This window comes from Gastrolobium bilobum, unplaced genomic scaffold (assembly GCF_033153095.1).
Source record: "Gastrolobium bilobum isolate Gb01-03AN ecotype WA unplaced genomic scaffold, APGP_CSIRO_Gbil_v1 utg4377, whole genome shotgun sequence".
Lineage (NCBI taxonomy): Eukaryota > Viridiplantae > Streptophyta > Magnoliopsida > Fabales > Fabaceae > Gastrolobium > Gastrolobium bilobum.
In genome coordinates, this window is record NW_026895684.1 from 789703 (window position 1) to 807067 (window position 17365).

General features: G+C 33.7%; 2 protein-coding genes and 1 non-coding gene across 3 annotated transcripts; all 3 read left to right on the plus strand.

Annotated features, from left to right (window-relative positions):
- The first annotated feature begins 8180 nt into the window (after nt 1–8180).
- On the plus strand, nt 8181–13467 carry LOC133290511 (shikimate kinase 1, chloroplastic-like). Its single transcript, XM_061488603.1, has 11 exons — nt 8181–8355; nt 8466–8757; nt 9502–9560; nt 9736–9790; nt 9883–9955; nt 10406–10493; nt 11946–12028; nt 12130–12259; nt 12417–12495; nt 12864–12928; nt 13081–13467. The coding sequence occupies exons 2-11, from the start codon at nt 8547–8549 to the stop codon at nt 13138–13140; spliced, it is 903 nt and encodes a 300-aa protein (XP_061344587.1). The 5' UTR covers nt 8181–8355; nt 8466–8546; the 3' UTR covers nt 13141–13467.
- A 682-nt stretch (nt 13468–14149) lies between these two features.
- TRNAL-AAG (transfer RNA leucine (anticodon AAG)) lies at nt 14150–14230 on the plus strand. The gene has a single exon. It is a non-coding gene; the product is annotated as a tRNA-Leu (tRNA).
- Nucleotides 14231–14315: 85 nt separating this feature from the next.
- On the plus strand, nt 14316–17340 carry LOC133289781 (uncharacterized). The gene is made up of 10 exons (XM_061487782.1): nt 14316–14526; nt 14800–14895; nt 15090–15164; nt 15391–15459; nt 16097–16173; nt 16256–16344; nt 16448–16577; nt 16764–16854; nt 16953–17018; nt 17108–17340. The coding sequence occupies exons 1-10, from the start codon at nt 14353–14355 to the stop codon at nt 17225–17227; spliced, it is 987 nt and encodes a 328-aa protein (XP_061343766.1). The 5' UTR covers nt 14316–14352; the 3' UTR covers nt 17228–17340.
- The last annotated feature ends 25 nt before the right edge of the window (nt 17341–17365 follow it).

A 17365-nucleotide genomic window follows, 5' to 3' on the forward strand; every position in this document is an offset into this window, starting at 1 on the left:
GATAGAAAATGAAACAAATTAGTATATGAGTTATTATGAGTTGCTATATGTATTAAATGTAAACTATATTATATATTAAAAATATTATTTAATATCAAAACGTGTCTCAAAGTGTCGAAATTTAGCATTTTTTAGAATTAACGTGTGTCGGAATATCGTGTCGTGTCCCGTGTCCGTGTCCGTGCATCATTGGTTGTCCATTGATGTGAAAAGTGAATAAAATATAACTTTAATATTATAACCATGTATTCCTGGAAATGCATAGTTAAAAATTGCAAAAAGGACATAAGCTTGTATCCTTTAAAAAGACGTTCCTTTTTTCCTAAATCTAAATATTAAAATTTTGCTAGCATTTATATATATATATATATATAGAAAAAATGCTTGTCTTTTTAAAGGATAGAAGCTAAGATTTTTTTAAGATATAGATAGGCACAAAGAAGTGGGACCCACTTCTTTATTTATTTATTTTGTCTTTATTTTTTTCAGTGAGATTCACACCTCTTTGTGTCTATCTCTCTCTTAAAAGAATCTAAATTTGTGTCCTTTAAAATGACACTCATTTTTCCCATATAAATAATTAATATTGTAGGATTGTGACCTAAAAGGAAAAAAAACGTTGGCGATGATGTTGTCGCATTTAAACTTTTGCTTTTTTATTTTTAACATTTACGAGTTATAATAAGTGAAAACCTTGGTTATGAAATGTTCAGAGGTGAACATCAATGTCTAGCTAAAGAGCTAGTGATTGTATCTATAGAGATAATGGAAAAAATAGTAGGCAATGAAGAGTTTCGTATCCCAAGCCAAGGTCCGATGATATGAATAAAGAGTGTGTGTGTGTGTGTGTGTGAGTCATGTGCTTAGTGGATAAGGTGTGCTCTAGGCACAAGTGTGAATGTTGTAGCAATAGTGTCAAGCCTTGTGAGTATTGAGATAATTGAAGAACTTATCAAATCCTTTGTTATATAGGGAGCCATATATAAATGAAGTGCACTAGGAGGTTGTGCACTTAGTGGGTAGTTTTGTGTTGAACCATAGGTTTTCAAGATTGTGCATTTGAAGTTTTGATTATTACAAAGCACCAACAAGCTCAACATGGATGCATACCTTAGAAGGCAGTCCAATAAGACCTACATGACACTAGAAGACCAATGCAACTTACAAAAGTGAAAGATTAAGTTAGAAGTGGAAAGTCAACACCAAAGTCAAAGATACAAGTGAAGAAAGGACCTAGAATACTCAAATCATGAAGACATTTGAAGACAAATGAAGAATTGTGTTTATACTATGTGTCTTGTACTTTTAGAGTCCTAAGAAGTTTTTGAAGTTGAGTTTATTGAGTCATATCTCTCTAGATTACATTTTGAAGCATAAACCCATGCATTGATAATATCATGACTTACAAGTCTCACACACGTGGATCACTATTACATTGATGCTAAAATCATGTATTCACGTGTGAGAAGAAAGAGAGAATCACTTGGAAGTCAATTGGATCAAATCCGAATATGTTTTGGGTTGTTGTCACGAAATATCCATATATGGATATTGAATATTCGTATATGATACCCGGATATTGAGCCCAGAATATCGGGATATGTAAATTCAAATATCCGGAAATTTTTCGGGAATCACGTAATATTTTTTAAATCCGAATCAAATGTTTTTATATCTTCTAAAATTGACTTAGATTGTTATATAAGCATATTTTAGGGTTTATAAACACAATAGAGCGTTGAAATATATGCATTAGAGAAAGAAACACCTAAGATCAAGAATTATGCCATATTTTGATATCTAGAGAGAGAAAGCTCTATAATCTTCTTCTTCTGTTTTCTTCTGATTTTCTGTGTAATTCTAGACATAGAGAGGTACATGTTCTAGACAGTTTAAGTGATTGTGATTGGTTTGTGTACGAGTAGAGTGATCCTAATGGGGTTCGAGTTAAGCGTGATCTAGGGAGATTGCGGGTCTTGTAAAATTTCTCTTGTAAAACAATTTCTTTAAGCACTGGTGGGAAGCTAGATGATAGTGGAACAATCGATGACAACCTAGATGTAGCTCTCAAGTGGTTGGAGAGTGAACCCGGATAAATCCCAGTATTATCTTCTTTTTTCCCTATCTTTTTTTATTTTTCGCTGCATATAACTAATTTTTTATTATTGATATATGATGTTTTGGATCTGTTTAAGGGTTAGGGAATGTTTGATAATTGATTAAATTTATTCTTGCATGTGTTCTTGAAGAAGGGGTTTTGTTTTTCTTTGTTTCTTTCGAAAAAAGTTTAAAACACAATTCACCCCACCTCTTGTGTTATTATTTAGCCATTCTTTCTTTACATTTTGCAGGTGACTTAGTGGTGTCATGCAATGCATAATGGGTGGTTATATGTAGTGGAGGTAACTTGAGAGAGAGTGGGGGAACGAGGTGCTCAATGCATGTCATATAGTGGGCAGAGGAAGTTGAGACCATTTAACTGGTCCATAAACTAAGCCCCCCAGCCTAGTTTTGCGCGAAGCCGGAATGACTGGCTGAAAATAAAGCCATGCGCCTATCAAATAATGTATAGTGTCATGCAAAAGGAAAATCTAGCCTGTGTTGCTTTCAAGTTCCGAGTTTCTTTGTCGAGTTGCTCATAGTAGTATCTGGGTTTGGACTTGCTTTCGAGTTTGAAGTCGGAGGTAATAACTCAAGAAGTAACTTAGACCTGTAACAAATTAAAATAATAATTGTTTATTGCGTACATAAGTAGGGTGTGATAACCCTATATGGTGATTCTTTGTGCATTGTTCATGATTATTCCAAATCATAAGGACTTATGTGCCTGGACTCTAGAAATATGCGAGTGCCCAAGGCTTCGGAAGGGCATGAAACTTGATGCTCGCGATTGAATGTTGAACCGGGTGCCCATTGTCTCGGAGGAACATGAGACTTGATGCTTCTAGTTGAATCGTGATTGTTTTGTCATTGAATTATGAACCCGATGGATGTCTTGCACCCCATATATACTGTTAAGAAGTCATTCTTTCTCGTAGTTAAGATGCATGTTAATAGTCGAGATGACATGCTCATGACTGAGGTTCGAATAGGATGAAAGTTGCTTTGTGTAGATACTCTATTAACCACATGACAACTTGATATACCACCAACCATGACTATCATTGCCTGAAGTATATGAGTAACTTGAGTCTTTGGCGGGAACAAGGGACTTTGTTTTTCCCTCTTTCGGCTTGGAGAAGGATGGGTGCTTAAGGTGCTTTATCTTAAGCAATAATTGACTTTTAATTTTCTCGCTTCTGACTTGGAAAAGAACGGGTGCCTAGTACCTTAGGCAACAAGAGACTTTGATTTTCCCAACGGGTGCCCAAGGTGCCTTAGGCAACAAGGGATCAGCCTTAAGAAGACATACTCCTAATATGCTTAATACATTTTTTCTCTTAAATGCTCATCCTCCTGAAGAAAGACTCAAAGTATGATTTTTTTTCTTACAATCAATTACTTAAGAAAAAAATTCTAGTTTTTTTTTTCATTAAATTGGTTTTCAAGATTATCATGATTTTTAAGCAAACTTTTCAAAATATCTATTTTTGAAAATCAAATCAAATATTTCAAAGAAGAAATTAATGTCATATTAACTTTGGGAAATGCATCCATCATGTTGTAGAAATCAAAAAATTTATCATGTTAAGAAAAAGACAAACCAATTCATTGAATAAAGTGTCTCATCACTATTTTTAATACTATATATATCTTGTCTTTTTCTTAACATGACAACAAAATGATTACTACAACATGGGGGATATAATTCCCATTAACTTTTTATTTTTCAAATCAAAAACTAAATCTTAAAAAAATAATTGGATTAAAAATAAAAAATTTAAATCTTTTTTCTTTAGTTTTTAGAACTTTAAATATTCTAACTCAAGATATGATCATGATTCACCTCATCCAACCATTGAAATCTAAGATTTTATCTTGCAACTTCGATCTTCACGATTTCATAACAATTGTGTTGCATTCTCAATTATAATTCATTACAAATTAAGTATTGCAACAACTTTTTAAAAATTAATCAAACTGTTAGATAATTTGGTTTCACTTGTTTATTGTCATCAAAATTAGACAAAGTGTGGGATCCAATATAATTAACATTTTTTTTGTCATTTAGTTATTATTTTGAGCATGATCATGGTAATTTGTATTTTGTAGAGATGGCAAAGATTCAAAAGAATACGGAGGTGTTTGGTAGAGGAGAATTTTTTTTTATTCGAGAATCACGATTATCAGGAATGTGATAGAAAAATAAGATTTTTGGTAAGGTGACCAAAAAATTATTTGGTGGGCCCAAATTTTACTGAAAATATTGGATGAAATTTACTGAGTCTATGTTTGGTTGATTATAAAATATTACTGGAAATTTGGTGTGATTAAAATTTGACTCGGAATATTACTAGAAATTTGATTATAAATATATCTCCACTTTGGTATTTTCTTCAACCACTTTGGTAGGGTTGTTTTTGTCATATTTTTCAAAGATGCAATGTCTTATCACCTTTTTCTTCATCCACTTTCCTAGCAATCCAACAATGTTACCCTCTAGGTGGTATTCTAAACAGTAATTTTTATCCAAGTTTTACGCATAAAATGGATTACCAGCTATCTCACTTTACTGGGTAAATTTTTTGAAAAATAATATCAAACATGGTCATCTTAAAAACTTACCCTCACTTTCCTGGGTATCTAAAAAAATTCCTACCAATTAGGATATTCCTCATCATTTTGGCCTGCTGAAGGTAAAGACGTTATGCATTTACGCTCATCACATAAGAGAGTTAACGAAGTTGTATATTGCTTAATAGATATATTTAATTGATTTAATAATATTAATTATTTCAAATAAGAGTAGAGGATGATTTAAAAAAAAAAATTTAAGTATAGGGTTTAAGAGGAAGGTTATACTTACAATCTTTTTTTTACAACCTCTTACAACCATATCTTAACACCATTGATTTCCGTCAATCAACGGTTATTATTTTCGCAAACTAAACTCATTAATTAATTATTAATTCACAATAAATGATAACCGTTGATTGGCGAAAATCAACGGTATTAAGATATGGTTATAAGAGGTTGTAAAAAAAAAAGGTTGTAAGTATAACCTTCCTTAAGGTTTAAATTATATTGTAGCTCAATTAAAAATAAGAGTAAGGGTGTGCATGAAAACTTTCCCGGAATCAATTTTTTTTAATTTCTGTTCATGGGAACATAAATCGATAGGAAATTCGTTTGATAAAATCAATTTATTTTTTTGTTCCCGGGATGAACCAGTTTAATTTTTGTGCTGGGGAACAGAAAAAAGAATCAGAAAATTTCTGTTTATTTGTTACCGGCACAAAATGAGAAACACTTATCTCTCTCAATCACTCTCCACCTCTACCACCATCACCACTACCACCATCATCCCGACACGACCACCGCCACCATCGTTGTCGCCGCTGTCGTCGTACCACTAATGTCGTCGTCACCACTGCCCACCACTATGATGCCACTGCCACCATCACCATCGCTGTCACCACCATTACAACTATCACTGTCACCATCACCATCACCACCACCACCATCATCGCAACCATTGCCGTCACCGCCACCATCGCTATCACCACGCCACTGCCACCATCGCCACCACTACCACAACCACGACGCCACCGTTACCATCACCATTATTGTCACCAACCACCACTACCATTGCCACAGCCACTACCGTCACAGCCGCCGCCACCAACCACCACCACCATCGCCACCATTACACCACCCTGCCACTACCATCACCACGTCATTGCCACTACTACCACCACCACCACCACTGTCACCTACCGCCATCGCTGCAGCCACTGCCACCACCACCACCATAATGCCATCACAACCACCGCTACCATTATTGCCGCCACCAACCACATATGCCACCAACCACCATCACCGCCACCATTTCCACCGCCATCGTCGCAGTCACTACCGTCACAACCACCACCACTATCATCACCACGTCACTGCCACCACCACTACCGTACTGCCCCTGCCGTCACCACCACCACAACCACACCATATGGAAAGGAAAGTGATGATCTGAAATTTTTTTATATTTAATATGAATTATTTTTTATTATAGTATTTATTGTGTTACCAGACACAATTCTCATTCTCGGAATAAAAATAGAATATGTTACCAAAAATATTTTTTTTCTCAGAAACTGTTCCAAGGCACAGAAATAGAAAAGAATTGTTTCTTTTCAGAAACAATCATAGGGAATAGAATAGTTGTCATGCACACCCTAAAAGGTCCTCAACAAATATTACGAGACCTTATTTAATTTTTCAGGGGGAAAAATTGACATGTGATTCATCTGAAATTCAAAATAGACCTTATTAATTCTTTTGGGTTTTTAGGGACTAATATAGATCTTCTTTGAATTGTAGAGGACCACAATTTCTATTAGCTGAATCTATTTTGAATTTTAAAAGAATCACAAATTATTATTTTTTTAAAGAATTAAAATGAGCTCTATAATTTTTGTTGAAGACTCACAAAATATTTTACTTTAAAAATAACGAAAAAAGAGAGCAAGTCATCACGACATAACATTGTCTCACCGAATACACGTTGGTGTTGATGTTAATGTTACTAATACTGTCAATCTATCATCTTGTCAGACAAGGGACCCACACTTTCCTACCCCTTCGATCCCACTATTTTAGTTCCACCAACCTACAAAATATAAGGTAAGGGTTGGTGAGCACGAGAAAAACTTCAAGAGAGCGCTCCCTTTTATTAAATATTAATTTATTTTTTTTAACTTATATTTTTTATATTTCTCTTTAAATCCGTAAAAGGAACCACCAAATTCTTTGCTCTCGCTATATTGAAGTTTTTTTCGGTAAGCACATGTTATGTTACTGCCACGTCAGATGCCGTTTAGTTTTACTTTACCTACCAATTTCGAAACTAAGGGCCGTTTATTTTTTACTAGTTCATTTCCTTATTTTTATAAGTTTTAAATGAGTAATTTTTCCGTAATTTTACTCAATCTAAATTTCTTAAAAAGTAATATCTTAATATTTTGAATCCGATGTAACAACAAAAAAATTTATTCCCAATTTTAATTGTTGATTTTTATTTATTTGATGGTTTTAATTTATTAATTAATTATCAATATAGAGATCAAATCAATACATTTTTGTTTTTGTTTTTTTTTTTTTTTGTAAATAATACCTTTTTGTTTTTACTTACTTAGCTTTCTTACTAATAACTGAGCTATCATCATTTGATATTTTATTATTTTGTAGAAATTGTTTAATAAGAGAATAACCTCTTGAACATTTGTTTGCGGTGCTTATTTTACTATAAAATTATTATTTTCTGAATCTGTACTTTTGAAAGGTATTCCTTCAATCTGTTTGTATTTTATCAATTGTAAAGAGTTATTTTCTTTGTACTAAAAAAAAATTATTTTCTTCTTTGTACATTATATTGCAAATGTTACCAACACCTAACCTCAAAAAAAAAAAAAATTATATATATATTTTTTCTTTAGATAAATTAAGTATAAATTTTTAAATAATGAAAAAATAAAATTTCCAAGATCTAAAACAAGTTAGTAAAAGGGGATTTCCTTAATTCAGTGTCAGGTTTGTTATTATTGAAATATTAATATAATTCATTCAAAACTAAATAAAAAGAAAGACAAACTAGTAAAATAATTATATTATTATTTTTTATTTTAATTAAAAATTCCAAAACTTCTTACACAGAAGAGTCATAGTCTTGTTTTAAATTACGCCGAAATTATTATCATACATAACTTTAAAAGAAAAAAAATTTGTCATTTTAAATGACACATCTTATATTTTTTTACTCTAACAAAAGGTGTGATTCATATATTTAAAAGTTTTCTCACTCATTCTTTCTCTGATGATTTATCTCTTTCTACAAATTTGTGTTCTCCAAAATGATACACAGTTTTTCAACTTTAAAACCATTAAATTATTTTTGTTTTGAATAATTAAATATAACTCTTCCAATAAATTAAAAGAAATGAACATAGACACGTTGAAAAATAATAGCGTTTTTAATTATAAATTCACAAATAAAACTCTGTGAGTGCGTGTTGGTGAAACTTGAATCTTTGTATTATATGGTACATAAGAAACAGGATGAGAGGAAATTATGCAGGAAGATAAAGAATGTGATCAATTTCAATTCAAAATCCTCTGAAATACTTTTCTATAATCCTTTGTTCTGCACTGTCTTTTTTATTTTTATGTTTATTTTTGGTCAAAGCCGCAACAAAATAACTGGTGAGTTTCGGAATTCTCTCACGTTCTCATTCTCTTGCATATTTTTTGTTTTAATTTAATGTTTTGTTCTGGATTCACTTCATCTGTTAATTGCTGTCGTTTCATTCAAGATCGGTAAAGCTCTGTCGTTTCGGTTGGTCCTGTCGTGTGCCTGCGTGCGTGCGTGCGTGCATTGCGATTCATCAGAAGTAATGGATGCTAAAGCTGCTCAGAGGTTACAAGTTTCGGGTTTGGTTCGACCCGAAAAGATTGGGAGAAGACCCAGTTGTTACTTGGGTCTGTCTCGGGAACCGCAGAAGCTTCGGGTTTTTGTTTCGGTCAAGTTGCTCCATGCAAGGCCTTCAACGATTCGGCGCAGGATAGCCCCTTTGGAGGTTGCTTGTTCTTATGACAACATTTCAGGTTTCTATAAAAACCAATTACCCTTTACGATTTTTGTTTTGTTTGCTTTTTCCATGTGGCGAATATGTGTTGTTTCTGATTTATTGAGTGTCAATTAATTGACCCAATCAATATCTTTGTTTCAAAAGGGTGTTGCTGGAATTCTTGATTTTCCAGCTTTGGATTTCTACTAGCTTTTTTATTGTTAGATTGTCATTTTTGTTTTTTGGTTCCGTCTTTCAAACAAAAAGAATGATTACTAATTACGGTAAGAAGGTATAATGAATCATACTTGTAAATTGTCAATTAATTGGGATAAAAAATCCGTGGTAGTTAGTTGTGTGAAAAATTGCAAATCTTCCCCAAAAGGTACCTTCCCGTTTGTTGTTTTATCCATTCCATTATTTTTCCAAGTGAATTGTATACACAAACATAGGTTTTCCTAAGGTTTTGTTTTTTCTTAATGTGATTAATGAGAGGATAATACTAATCTTATCGCCAGCTGGACCTTATGGAGCAGTTTCTATCAAAGTGAACCTGATATAACTACAATTATCCAATTTTAAGCTAGCTTTTTCATCTGCAGCTTGAATTACATTTCCTTCTATTGGTTAGTTGAAAAAATTAACTTACCACATCTTTTAAGGAGAAGAACAGAAGATGCAGCATGTATATATGTCTGCATTGCATCTAGTTTGTTACTGACTAAAATAAGTGCTGCCCATTTTGAATGTTTACACTTTATTTCTAATGTTACTCTTGTAGCTTCTATATTGGAATCTGGAAGCTGTCATGCTCCTGTTGATGAAGAGTTGATTCTGAAGGTAAAGCATAATGCCGTTTCTCGTTTTTAATTAATTTAAGCCAATCCAGTCTTGGGATGTTATATATCTTCTATTATAATAAGCAAAAGCATCAAGAAATAGTAATCTTAGCTCAGTTTGTTGCTTGTCCGAGCATCTATATGACATTATCTCACTTGAATCAATAAAATTGCAGAATAGATCACAAGAGATCAAGCCATATTTAAATGGACGCTGTATATATCTTGTTGGTATGTTTCTTGGTTGACGTCTTGTGCTTACATGCTATGCTTTGCAAGTATGATTACTTTGTCATTCAAAATACTTTAAATTTGACATGCAGGAATGATGGGCTCTGGGAAGACAACTGTCGGGAAGATTATGTCGCAAGTGCTTGATTATTCATTTTGTGATAGGTTAATATGTTAATTGCTTGTCTTCTTTTCATAGGGAAAAATTAAGTTTCCTAAAGTAAATCAAGCATCATTTGGATACCCTATAGACTAGTAGAATGCAGAAAGAACTATCTTTGGCCACAAAGCAAGTCTATAATTTTTGTTTGATAATTTCATTATATTTAGTATGTGATATGAGCTTCAATTGGTGTTCATATTCAATTGATATTAGAGGGATCTAATGACATGCAAAGATGCATATTTATGTGACTGTATCCAATAAATGAAAACCGGGTGGGTCTCGATTATCCTGTGGAATATGGTCTAACTCTGGTGTACAAGATTTGTGTTCACATTCTTATATAGCAGTATACATGTTTGTCTATGACAATACAATTACTCAATATCATGGCCACATTAGAGGTCTTGCTGACTATTTTCTATATTTTCTGGCACTTATGGGTGTTTTAGTGATGCATTGGTGGAGGAAGAGGTTGGTGGCAGCTCTGTAGCTGATATATTCAAGCACTATGGAGAAGCTTTCTTTCGTGATAAGGAGGTAGTTGGAAGGAACTATGTTTTCAGTTTTCATATTCTTCAATGTTTAGAGAATATTTGTTAAGTTATTTTTAACTTTTACATTCTCCTGTTTCTTTAATCACATCGAGTGCCCTCATTTTCATCTATCTTTATATTATAAACTGCGCCACAGAGATGGGAGATTAATGTGTTCTGAAGTACCAATTAACGATGGTATCTTCGTAGTGTTATAATAGGCAGGATAGTATAGAATATAAAATTAAATAGAAAACAAATTAAAATAAACATTTTCTAGTATGTGCAACTGACATCAGTGACTTCTTTCAAGTCAACAGAATGTCTGTCCCACATTTTAGGCTCTTTTTTTGACATGGAGGAAGAACATTGCTCCAAGCAGTTTGGATTTCTGCTAGTAAGTTGATTGAGTTTGGTTTGTAGAGAAAACATATGAACAACAAAGTAAAGAGCGTGAGTCCTATACTGGTTAATTGTAAGGCATAAAACTCTCCTCTCTTATCAGTCTGGCTTTTAGGAGTGAGTTTTTCTCTACATTAAGTGGTATCAGAGCCTGGTTTGTCCACCCCTTGGTGTGGATGAACTGCTATTTCCAACTCGATGGGCTTGACACTGGAGCATGAGTCTCATATCAGCTGGGTGTGAGACACATATTCCCAATTTATAGTGGAGGACTGGAGGCTTTCACTTGTTATCAGTCTGGCTTTTAGGTGTGGGTGTGGGTTTTGTTCTAACTCTGCTTGAAATAACATTATAATAGTGTCATTCCCTAAAACAAATCCTTCTTTCTGAAAAAGTAGTTAAGGAACAGTTGCTGGTTGTAGTTCACTGACCATTGTCATAATAGCCCATAATGTGTCAAGTAATCATTATCAATGTCTTTGTTTGACGGCCAGGCAGCATTCCTTTTGGTTAGGGGCCACTGGCATGCCATGAGCTCCCACATGGCCACATTTTCATCAAGATATAGTCTAATTCCAGCTCTCCTAACAAACATGTGTTATTCTTTAAGTTCTAGTGGTCCCAAGCAATATGCCGGATCATTTGATGTAAGCTTAAGTTAAAACTTTGGTTCTTCAGTTAAATAATTTGTTTTAACTTATAAGGTTCTAGAATATCAACATCAGCATCACCTTTATCCCAAACTATTTGGGCTGGGGTCGATGATCCTACATAAAAGTAAGAACAGATTGTGGAAAAAGAAATACACAAGAAAGAAAAACTTAAAATTAAAGATAAAAACAGAAATAAAAATAAATAATAAATAATGAAGCACAGGGAAAAAGGACTAAAAAATAGATGGCTTGTATCTGATTATGACATTTGCTAACAAGCCAGTACAGTATCTCCCAAATTCTATTCTTCTGTTCCACTATAAAGACACTTAGGTTGGTTTTCCTCTGTGGTTCTGTTATCACATTCATCGTTCATTTTCCTTGCTTATTTATCGTTTCAGACTGAGGCATTGCATAAGCTGTCCCTGATGCATAGACTCGTTATTTCTACTGGTGGAGGTGCTGTTACGAGGCCCATCAATTGGTATAAGAATTAACATACTAATGAGAAAAGTTTAGGCTTCACATTTTATGATTAACTCTTTCCTCATCTTTACATGGACTTGTATGTGGTTGTATTGCCAGGAAGTATATGCACAAGGGGGTCAGTGTTTGGTTGGACGTACCAGTGGAAGCCTTGGCACAGAGAATTGCAGCTGTAGGAACTAATTCTCGTCCCCTTTTACATTATGAAGCAGGGGATGCATTCACACGGGTAAATTATTTCTCTTCCATAGTAGTAGTATTTTTCTTTGCTAAAGATAAGACATTAAGAATTTAAGTCACCAAGTGGGAGCAACTTATTATAATAGGAATTTGCATCAAAATTATGTTTCCACTAAATAACTTGACTCTTTGGAATTCACATGCAGACTTTCATGCGTTTGTCTGCTCTTTTTGAAGAGAGAAGTGAAGCATATGCCAATGCCAATGCCAGGGTCTCATTAGAAAGTATGTCTATAAATTTTATTTTTTTTCTTTTTTCATTTGAAATAAAATTGTGGATTTATCCAGAAACTGGGGGAAAAAAATCAAGAAAAGGCTTTGCATTTATTTATAATCTCGTGGTGTGACATCTGGAGCTTGATATTTTGTGTCTTAGTGTTCTGAACCAATTAGTATTTCAAGATTGCCCAAAAACAAAGCATTTAAGATTCATGTCACAAATAGAAGATCTCCAATCCTCCACCAAAAAAGGGAAGATCTTGTTGCGTTACAATCTTTTGTGAAGGGCACATAGTATTCCTTCGTGTTTGTATGCTTCCTAGGTGATAACAATAAAAATGCAATTTCTAATGCTGTTCTGTTGTTTTGTGCAGATATAGCAGAAAAACTGGGCCTAAGAGATGTGTCCGACTTGTCTCCAACTGATATTGCAATTGAGGTCTTCTGTCTTCAGCATTTTCTTGCCCATGCCCTTCTAACTCTTTTTCAGTTTGTTTGATCTGGGCAAACTGAAATGTTCCTGGGGGCTAAAGTTGAATCTAAATTTTGTATCGTTGATGCTTATCTATTTTGTTCCTTTGTATCTTGCAGGCGCTAGAACAAATTCACATCTTTTTGAAGGATGAAGATAGCTATAAAGCTGGATGCTAGTAGAAACTGTGGACAAAATCACGTTTTGATTGTTTTTATTTTTCTCTTTAATTTGCAATTTGCAATTAAGGTCATGCTGTTGTGCAGTGTCTTTTTGACTGGAAAAAGAAAGAAGTAATGCAACATGGCACCTGTTTATGCATAATTTGTAGTCGCAATTTAGCATAATCTGGCAGCTAATAGTATAAGTTTTTTAATTTATACGTTTTGTTTATTGTTGATGTATATAAACTGGGAGACGAGGTGTTTATTGTAAACTTGTGATACGAGTTTGGTTGAGCAATGTTATGTATGCCTTCCTCTAAGAGGTTTGTATGTTGTAAAGTGACACTAGTTTATTGTGAAATAAAATAAAATTCATCTGAGCAATTTTAACATTCTTCTTTCTTCATCAGCTTCTAAATCTAAAAATTATTTCCTATTATTGCTATCCTTTCCAATTCTACTTACTAATTATATATTAATAGTGGAACAAAACGATAGTTGATTTTTTAAAACGATGTGTCAAAAAGAAATATATAATTCATATGAATACGACATCAAAGCAAAAGCACTTGTTAAGAAGAAGATTAGAGAAAAAAGAATTTTGTTAGCCCCAATTGACCAAGCTGGCTTGTATTTTATTTTAAATCAAACATGACCTAATTCATTTTAATTGAACTCATTTCAGTTTAAAATTTGTACAAAATATTTGTCTTGATGTGTAGAATATTATAACAATTTATAATCAGATTCATTGATTTTTTAAATACCTATTATTTAAATTAAAAAACAATTATACCATACATCATTTAAATATGGTCTCGAAATCGCCAGAGTCAACTAGAGCCTTTATTTGGCAGATGCAATCATGCAAATAAAAAAAAACATTCGAGGCCTTAGTTAAAAGGACAAGGGTGATCCTATAGAAAGCTTGAGTTCTCAACACTTGGGGCCTGTTTGATCAGTGTTTTACAAAACAGTTTTTTTTCGGATTTATGACTTTTCATTTGCCTTCACCAACACCAAAGTTGAGATGGCCGAGTTGGTCTAAGGCGCCAGATTAAGGTTCTGGTCCGAAAGGGCGTGGGTTCAAATCCCACTCTCAACATTCTTAAAGTTTTTAATTTTTTTTCCTTCTTGGTCCTACCAAGCCTTATATTCTTATCTGCTCTAAGCTTCAGCGTCCAATAATGTGACAACAATTAGAAGAGGGCAGATAGCAAAGGGATAATGTGGATTTCAAGCATGGCTTATTCATCTCTGCCCAAACCATCATATTATTATCATAATTTCCATTATCACCACCGAACATGCTTCAACATCAATCTCCCAAAATGGACAACTAGAGCTTCCTCTGCTGCCCCAGGTGTAGACCTCAACTCTCTCCAATCTGCCATTACCAAGGTCTCTTTTTATTTATTTATTTTCTTTATTCTAAATATTAAGGACACTTTCTGATTTCTTATTTGACACATACCATGATTAAAAAAGGACCAAAAACCAGTGTCTGTGTTAGTTATTTAGTTAGTTACCTACTGAATAATGTAACAGAGAAGATAAAAAAAAAATCTTTATATCAACTGAATATGAAAAAGTATTCACATTGGAGTAATATGATAGTAATTTACTTCTTTAGCTTTGGTGCTGCAACTATTGATGTAAATGATATCTGTGCAGAAAGACAGTAATGCTGTTAAAGTGGCCCTTGATCAGCTAAGTGAAGTTGGTTGGGCAAAGAAATGGAGTTCTCAACCATATGTTTCACGTCGTACGGTCAGTGTCCATTACAACTTACAAGTGTGAAGTTCTGGGAAAGTGCCACCTAAACATTAAGCTCATCAACCAACTATAGCATTCATGGACATAGATAGCATCATCATGTATACCTGTCCAATGCTTCCACTTCTTATTCATATGTAAGCTTCATCATTCATACAAGTTTTGACTTTTCAAAATTTGTGCACCAGACATCACTTCGGGAGCTGACAACTCTAGGAATTAAGAACGCAGAGAACCTTGCAATCCCTAGTGTCAGAAATGATGTGAGTTTCACAAATCCTTTTTTTTTTTTTTTGGGAGTCTCAAAAGGAATGAGAAGTACTTTTTAGTCTGTAACTTTTAAATTTTTTAGCACCAACTAATGTCAGAGTACAGACTTTGATCTTGAGAACATAACATTTGAATTCCTTTTATACATTCTTGAAATATGAGTTTTTTTATTTAATTTTTTCCAAGTTCAACAAGTAACATAAATCTTTGATGGTGCAGGCAGCTTTTCTTTTTACTGTGGTAGGAACAACTGGATTTTTGGCTGTTCTGGCTGGCCAGCTTCCTGGGGTATCCCTAGCACACTTCTGTTTTGCTCTGTATGTCTGTTTAATGATCTCATAAACTGTTTTCAGAAGTATGATGAAGTCCTATAGTGTTGAAGCAGCACTTGTAAATGCGGATATGGCACCTTATTTTGCTTGTAGACTTGTAGTTTGTTCCCACAAAAATAATCTGAATTATTGAAGAAGTGCTAATATGGTTGGAGGTTCAAGTAGATTATATTTATGGATTATTACTGCTGTCTCGGTAATAAGAGTTAAGAACAGCCATAGTAGAAGATTTAGCAACTCTTTCCTTTTCTACATGCATCATGATCTTACTATACATATTATATTCTACTTCATTTGAACAATTTTTATTTATGCTTTTTGTGGTTTAAAACTGTCTCCTCTTCAAAGTTGATAAGGTCATGCATTTAGTTTATGAGTTTATGGTATTAAGAAGCTTAAGGTTGTTCTTGGTTGAGTAGTAGGAAAGTGAAAATTTTGGAACGAAAATCCTTTTAGTCTTTTACACTTGCTTGGTATCCCTAAAAAAACATCTAGAAAGTGGAAGATAACTTTGGTTGAAAATAATATTCTCTCCTTATATTTTTCACCTTCCCTAATTTTCATCTCTGACTAATGCTTGCCGACTCTTGTAGGATTGGGGGTTCTTTGTACCATACTTGGTTGGGAGTATTTCCTTAGTGGTTTTGGCTGTGGGTAGCATATCCCCCGGGTAAGAATTTGATTCAACACGTAGCAGTGAATTCCCTCTTCAGCGTTTGCTTTAGTCTTGATGCTCTAATATGCTACTGTAGACTTCTCCAAGCAGCTATTAGCAGCTTTTCATCAGTTTTCCCTGATTATCAAGAGAGGATTGCCAGACATGAAGCAGCGCACTTTTTGAGTACTGTCTTTTTTTTTTTGGCGGATTTATATACACAAACCATCAGATATGTGACTTTTCATCATTTACTGTTAGTTTATGTTTGGTCTTTCGTTCATTCCAGTTGCTTACCTGCTTGGCGTACCCATTTTGGGCTATTCGCTGGATATTGGGAAAGAGCATGTCAATCTCATTGATGAGAGGCTTGAAAAGCTTATCTATAGCGGTCAGCTTGATGCTAAAGAACTAGACAAGTATTTACCAAGCACTAGCAGCTTTAATTACTCTTATTCAATGTTGAAATGTCTACTTATAATTTTTTTTAAAACCAAGTACCAAGATGCATAAGATTTGAAAAAACGAACTTTAGCAACTACAAGAGTTACTGTGAAGAAGAGATAGGTATAGTTGTAATTGCCTTTTTTATTTTTTATTTTCAGATTGGCTGTTGTGTCAATGGCTGGATTGGCAGCAGAAGGCTTAACATATGACAAGGTGGTTGGTCAATCTGCTGATCTTTTCACTCTCCAGGTTTGAGATCTCTATTTTTATAAGATGTGGATATTATACTACTCACAATTATCTGAAATAATAATAGTAAAAAAAACAAAAAAATTATTTTCCTACAGAGATTTATAAACAGAACCAAGCCACAACTCAGCAAAGATCAGCAACAAAATCTCACTAGATGGGCCGTACGTTCTTCTAACACTACAGCTATGCACAAAAAATGTATCCCCAAATTTTATGTACTTTTTTAATCACGACAAGCTTAATTTTGCAGGTTTTGTTCGCTGCCTCGCTCTTGAAAAATAACAAGGTGATTCATGAAGCCTTAATGGCATCAATGGAAAAGAAAGCAAGCGTGCTGGAGTGCATTCAAACAATCGAAACTGCAGCATAATTCAGCAATTAAACTGTTATAAGCTATGACATACAAACTCTTATACAATTTTTAATCTTTTTCTTGTTCATAAAAATGCACTATTATTGTTATCAAAAAAAAAATAAAAAATGCACGATTATAAGTTTCTTATTAGTA